Source organism: Mytilus trossulus, chromosome 14 (assembly GCF_036588685.1).
Source record: "Mytilus trossulus isolate FHL-02 chromosome 14, PNRI_Mtr1.1.1.hap1, whole genome shotgun sequence".
Lineage (NCBI taxonomy): Eukaryota > Metazoa > Mollusca > Bivalvia > Mytilida > Mytilidae > Mytilus > Mytilus trossulus.
Window position 1 is genome coordinate 11,417,750 of NC_086386.1, and position 7,411 is coordinate 11,425,160.

At 33.1% G+C, this 7,411-nt stretch overlaps 1 protein-coding gene across 1 annotated transcript; it reads left to right on the plus strand.

The window, feature by feature from the left end:
* The first annotated feature begins 2,912 nt into the window (after positions 1-2,912).
* On the plus strand, positions 2,913-6,964 carry LOC134697003 (uncharacterized). Its single transcript, XM_063559001.1, has 4 exons — positions 2,913-3,048; positions 4,312-4,767; positions 5,267-5,450; positions 6,052-6,964. Exons 1-4 carry the CDS (start codon positions 2,955-2,957, stop codon positions 6,815-6,817), a joined length of 1,500 nt encoding a protein of 499 aa, XP_063415071.1. The 5' UTR covers positions 2,913-2,954; the 3' UTR covers positions 6,818-6,964.
* Positions 6,965-7,411: the final 447 nt, after the last annotated feature.

A 7,411-nucleotide genomic window follows, 5' to 3' on the forward strand; every position in this document is an offset into this window, starting at 1 on the left:
TCATATCGTGCGTGGGTTTCCAGCCAAATCCATTCCTGTAATCCATTCCTCTTCTTATCATCTGACAGAAAACGTTCAAAACTTTTAGAGTCAGACTTTTTCTGTTCTAAAAAGATAAATGCACTGTAAAATGTGGCATCTTTATGGAAGTCGTCAAATTTATGACTGGCTTCGTTCGAATCTTCAATGCTAAAATTAAAGCCACACTTTCCTTCCATAATAATGGTGCTATTACTATCCTTGAAGATTTGTAAATCCACAATGTGTGTAGGAGACACTTGTGGCAGCGCAAATCCTTTTATGAAGAAGAAAAGAGTGCTTGATAGAAGTATCTGAAATACTGAAATAAAAACAATTCGATCAAAAGAATGCGTCTACTTTTGGAATCATCGTAACAGTTTTTTTTCTCAAATTAAGTTCCAGAAAGATGAACATAAAAAAATACTAGATTGAAACAACAAAGCAGATTGGTATCAAAATATTGAAAACACAAAATTATATCGCATTCAAATAGTGTGATACTTTAAAAATAAGGAATAAGCACTAACAAAATTGTATATGTATAGAACTCATATCTTACCAACAAATCAGAGTATTCGATTATGGATACGAAATCGTATATTGCTAGTTGATAAATACTTACAAGTTGTTAACTAAGTTTTAATACTTACAATTGATAGCCATTTTGCCAACATACATCATCGAAACATGTGCTCCTGTTGGTTTTTTGTAACTTACATATCAACTGTTTTGATACGTAAACCAATGCACTTAGTAAATATATTCTAAAAGCCTATCTAATTAAAATATGGCTCTCTGGTTTTTGTTGTAATCATATGAAGACTTAATATACGACCATGCGAGTTAAAATGGATCTGAATTTTATCAAATTGTTTATAAACATATACAGTATTATATCAATTTATGCAATTCGGTTAGTAACGCGGAAGTCAAAATATTTAATATCATACTTATAAATATGACAATGGAAATACCGGGTCCTTTACATACATAAATGCGCGGACTTTGTGCACCACTGTATTCGTTTGTTTGACATAATGGGGTCGGTTCATGAGAAAGAAATATAATCACTATAAGGTGAATATGCAAACACCATACAGAGGTCGCTTTCCCAAGTTTATATTTGGAGTAGAAAGTAAAAACAAAAAAATACTGTACTCCGTGGAAATTCAAAAAGGAAAGTCCCAAATCAAACGGCAAAATCAAAAATTCAAACACATCAAACGAATGGATAACAACTGTCATATTCTTGACTTGGTACAGGCATATTCGTATGTAGAAAATGGTGGATTGAACCTGGTTTTATAGCTAACTTAACTTCTCACTTGTCACATTGTCAACGATGAGTGAACAAACTAAACAGACACAATGGGTAGAAATGTCATAAATATGGTAAAAGTAGCCTCTTTATATATCAGTTCGGAAGATATGAGCATTTTCGAGGAACAGACTTGGTTTTGTTGTCCGAATTGCATTAAGGACGAAGAGCACGTACTTTTATATTGCCCATGATATGACAATATTAAAGACATTTCATTTAAATAAAATGTTGATGATTTTGATACTTTTTTCAAATCCATATGAGCTTCTGTGATTCTATATACGAGGTCCCATATATCATGTTGTGTCCCAAAACTGGTAGAGACATTTTAAGTGTTCGTCGTTATTTATATACATGAATATGAAATATACGTCTCGACTTTTCAATTTAAATTTCTCTTCAGTATTTTTTTTCCTGCATGGTGTATAAACAATCGCCTCTCATCATTCTATATAAATAACTTTTAGATATTATTTAATTGTTTTAACCAATATGTTTGTACTTGTTTGTAAAAGGTTAGGCGTAGATAACTTCTCTATCATAATAATTGTCAATATATTCAAAAATGTTATTTTTGGTTAAATGTTTACTTGGTTTGCTAACCTTGAATGTTGATAACTGATTTAAAAATACTTTACAGATTTACATGATAATTTTCTCACACAGATATACCGGTAACTGATAAAGTATCCGATATATTGTTTTACGCGAAGTTTAGTTTAGATATTTTTTAATCGCGTCTCTACGGACATTAAAATCTCCAGGTTTTTTTAAAGTTTTTTTTCAGAGAAATGATATATTGAATCAGAATGAATGCTTCAAGTTTTGTTATGTCACGGACTTTTGTGACGGCATACGGTAGGCTGTAACTGCTTGCATCGGGGTCAATCGGACTAATTGGCAAAGTTTATTACAACATATCCTTAATTGCACATATATCCGACACTCATAATTAACATCTTCTGATTTCTTTAAAGAAAATATTTCAAAGTAAAGGTATAACTTATTCACCAAATATTGACCGATTTCAACTTTGCAGTCATCTGGCCTATAACTGTACGATTGGAAAGCTACAGAAAGCCAACATCGTGCGACGTGTGTAATATCCAATATGTTTATATAGAATTTACATGTAAGTGAAGAAAAATATTGGAATACAATGTACTTTAAATGTACCTTAAATTGAAGAAATGATATTCATCCTCCAAATACTAGACTCAAGGATTTAACAAATCTTGATTGGCTGCAAAAAGAGGCTGACAGCGTTATTTATAGTCTGGTCAGTACAATCAGTAGTTTTATCGATAATTAATTATTTTATATATTTAGACTGAAAACGAAATTAACAACAATGACCACATTCGGATTAACAGGTCACTGTCACTCAATGAAGACGGAACTACTTCAAATGACTTTTATAAATTGTTATTTTTATGATCTACCCTGTCCCTCATCGTCTTCAGTCGTTTTAATCTCACTTATAGTAAACGGAACTACTTACCAATATCCCATCTACTTGGATCAATATAAACCAAAGCTTTATACCTACTGCTAAATAAATCTGCAATATCCACATGTTTACACCCACTGAGATGTTCAGGATGATCTGAGAATGTGGAAGTTACTAATATCAAAGTGGAAATGTTTGACAATCTTGGTCTTTATTTGTGGATATGTATTCCTGGCATTAAAAGCCTATAATAAAGGTAGGAACTACACTAATTCAAATCAAATAGAAATAAATACAATTATTTAAACTTCTCGTTTGAACTGAATAGACCCCCTTTATATGTAACACAACAGAGGCGGATTAAGTTAACTGTTTATAGCTTTCCCTGTCTTCCCTATAACCCTGTATATGTAACAAAACAGAGGCGGATTAAGTTAACTGTGTATAGCTGTCCGTGTCTTCCCTATAACCCTTTATATGTTACACAACAGAGGCGGATTAAGTTAACTGTTTATAGCTGTCCGTGTCTTCACTATAACTCTTTATATGTAACACAACAGAGGCGGATTAAGTTAACTGTTTATAGCTGTCCGTGTCTTCACTATAACTCTTTATATGTAACACAACAGAGGCGGATTAAGTTAACTGTTTATACGTAGCTGTCCGTGTCTTCACTATAACTCTTTATATGTAACACAACAGAGGCGGATTAAGTTAACTGTTTATACGTAGCTGTCCGTGTCTTCACTATAACTCTTTATATGTTACACAACAGAGGCGGATTAAGTTAACTGTTTATAGCTGTCCGTGTCTTCCCTATAACCCTTTATATGTAACACAACAGAGGCGGATTAAGTTAACTGTTTATAGCTGTCCGTGTCTTCCCTATAACCCTTTATATGTAACACATCAGAGGCGGATTAAGTTAACTGTTTATAGCTGTCCGTGTCTTCCCTATAACCCTTTATATGTAACACAACAGAGGCGGATTAAGTTAACTGTGTATAGCTGTCCGTGTCTTCACTATAACCCTTTATATGTAACAAAACAGAGGCGGATTAAGTTAACTGTGTATAGCTGTCCGTGTCTTCACTATAACTCTTTATATGTAACACAACAGAGGCGGATTAAGTTAACTGTTTATAGCTGTCCGTGTCTTCCCTATAACCCTTTATATGTAACACAACAGAGGCGGATTAAGTTAACTGTTTATAGCTTTCCGTGTCTTCCCTATAACCCTTTATATGTTACACAACAGAGGCGGATTAAGTTAACTGTTTATAGCTGTCCGTGTCTTCCCTATAACCCTTTGTATGTAACACAACAGAGGCGGATTAAGTTAACTGTTTATAGCTGTCCGTGTCTTCCCTATAACCCTTTGTATGTAACACAACAGAGGCGGATTAAGTTAACTGTTTATAGCTGTCCGTGTCTTCCCTATAACCCTTTATATGTCACACAACAGAGGCGGATTAACTGTTTATAGCTGTCCGTGTCTTCCCTATAACCCTTTCTATAGTTTCAGGTGTCAAGTCAATAGGGACATATCCCCTCACTGGTGACAACATTATAAACACTTCGTTCAGAGAAAGAAGTAAAAGCAATGACGGAAGGACAGAGGACTATACAAATGATAAACAGTTGTACGAAGGAGGAACAGGGGGTAGCCTTGTTGATTTGTCGTTCCCTAGGGATACCCTTAATGAATTGTCGTTCCCTGTGGATACCCTTGATGATTTGCCGTTCCCCGAAGGAACAGAAAATAGCCGTAATGATGTACCGTTCCTTGAAGGAGTAGAAGGTAGCCTTAACGATGTCACATTCCCTGAAGGAACCGGAGGAAGTGATGATTTATCGATCTCCGGTGGAACAGGAGACATAAGTAATGGGATGTCAGTTTCTGATAGGACAGATATACAACTTAGTGATATTGCCAATAAAAGTAAATATTCATCAAAGGTACAACCAACGGCGGGTAAGTTTACAATGCAATAAGTATGGAAAATATAGATCGCGACAACAGCACAAATAACCTCCTAAAAAAAGAAACTGGCGAATATCTCACAGTCAGAATGCATCCATACAATAAAACAAGCTAAAACTCATTAAAATATGCATATGAATTCAGCTAAAACAAAAAATATAAAACAATTACAACGATGTAGAAACATGAAACACACACTGACAGTAATTTATATGGTGGGTTTTGTCTTCTTTTATAATACAAATGCAAAATAAAAACGAACAGATTGATTGATTGATTGCTAGTTTTTTTGTAAACGTCAAGTGTTTCGAAGATTTATTAATGATTTAGATAATACAAGCAGATATGGTAATTCCAAAATAATTAATTTCTATAGATCTTCATGGATATTTATTTTTTGTATTGTTATACATCGCTTATAGTGATGATAAAAGTTCAATATATAAATATTTTTATGCAATATTTTAGTTTAAGATAATTTCTTTTACAGGCGACAACTTTTGTAATAATTCTACGTGTGTATTAATTGTTGGGTATTGTCGTGGTGGAACAACTATGACGTTAGACGTTCTGTCAGAGACAGATGATTCGTTGGCTTTATTTGAACCGATCAGTGATCTTACTTTAAGCTCAAACTTAAAAGTGCCTGTACCATTTTATAATGGAACTGTGAGGTAAGACAGTAAGTTGGATTCATCATGTGGTCAAATTAGTTTAACGCTTTGCATTGTGCAAATCAGATGCTCGGAGTTATCTTTACAAAACGCATCTTCTTCTTCTTTTATTAGAAAGAAAATTACAGAGGCAACCATTTTCGAAATGAGCGTAAATTAAGACATCTTATGACACTGGGTGTGACTTGACAAGAAGATACTCTTTAAAAAAGTTAATCCGATCCCTTATAAAGTAAATCACATATCAAGTATTTTTAGATGTCTTTTAAAACGTTATAAGATATCTTCGAAATGGGATTAAGAAGATGCTTTATTTCCATCAAAGGGCTCACACGGAGCATAATGCATAATATGATATCATTATAATTTTTACAAAGGATTATCATAAAAACGGTTTACCATACTCAAGTTATAAACTAGTTTAACTTAAAAAAAAAAAAAAAAAAAAGAAAAAAAAAAAAGCTTGAAACAATGGCATCTCCTGCAAGTATTTATTATAGATCTTTCAAATCTAAATCAACATATGTTATTAATTTCGAAGGTGAAATGTAAAAGACCTTTATTGTTAACTAATATAAATTAACTGTTTTCGTATTTTCAGAAATATAACTACGGTCATAGATCTTCCTAGAGTGCAGGCTGAAATGCTAATTCATTGGTTCAATTGTGATTTCACTAAAATTAATATTGGCGATTTGAAAAACGAGAATTTAATACAGCATTCACGTGACATGAGATTATATTTCACGTGTCTGAGACATGCTTCATTTTCTTATTGTATCAATAAACTGGAACACGTATGTTTGTCAAAGCCTAGAAGAATCATAAAAGTTATTCGTCTACAGCTGGCATCATTAGAACATATTCTAAAGGAAACTACTAATATCAAAATCATTTACTTGGCGAGAGATCCAAGGGCAATAACCATGTCAATGTTAAAATATAAAATTATCCAATCAGTTATGAAGGGATCAAAAATAATATGCAATAACATGCTGGCAGACGGAAATGCCACTAAACTGTTTAAATCTGTTTATCCTAACAACATATTTGTGTTGAGATACGAGACTCTTGTACAGAAACCAGTACAGGTTTTCAGAAAAGTTTTTAGTTTTTCAAGTTTACCTTTCACGCTGAAGGTAGACACTTATATCAAACATCATCTTTTGGGAAGCGACCAAAGAAATAGAAGTCCGTGGCTTACAAAACTTGGAAATGCAGTAAAAATAGCAAATACCTGGCGAACATTTATTTCCATTGAACAATTACATGATATTGACACAGTTTGTCATCGTACCTATAAGGCATTTGGTTACAGACAGCTTGATTTTACATCGGTAAAAAATCGAAACATTACGTTACTATGAAGTGAACAATTTTCTTTCTATGGATTCTTTCATAGCTTTCACTGGACGTTAATCAACCAAAAATAAATCAATATTCATAGTATGTCATTTAGGGAATCCGATCTGGTAACTATAAACTGTCTTATGCTGACATGAATTATCATTGATATGGACATATTTATATATAAACTGTTTTAATATAAAACTTTTGAATTATTGAAATACTAAGGCTACCTCAGGAAAAGATTACCTTTGCTGTATTTGTCACAACTTATAGGAATTTTGGTACTCAATGTGCTACATCTTCATACTTTTTTTGGCCTTTTTAACTTTTTAGGATTCGAGCGTCACTGATGAGTCTTTTGTTGACGAAATTCGCGTCTGGCTTAAATACAAAATTTAGTCCAGGTATCTATGATGAGTTTATTTATTGTGTTATAGGGCGTTAGGGAACTAAAGGCTTATAATCATGTGCTATATGTTGTTTGATTATTATACTGGATATCTGCAGTAAGATCCCAAACTTTAAACTTTGATTGGTGAACCATGGAGAAATTCAAGGTTTCTGAAACCTTGCCATACAGAGTTGAAACATGCACAACTTGCATAATTATA

What these genes read in the sequence shown, in the direction of transcription:
- LOC134697003 (XM_063559001.1), top strand. Translation starts at nt 2,955, where the DNA reads ATGTGGAAGTTACTAATATCAAAGTGGAAATGTTTGACAATCTTGGTC. An exon ending in AAAGGTACAACCAACGGCGG is followed by an intron (nt 4,768 to 5,266) that starts GTAAGTTTACAA and finishes TTTCTTTTACAG; the next exon opens with GCGACAACTTTTGTAATAAT. An exon ending in TTTTATAATGGAACTGTGAG is followed by an intron (nt 5,451 to 6,051) that starts GTAAGACAGTAA and finishes TCGTATTTTCAG; the next exon opens with AAATATAACTACGGTCATAG.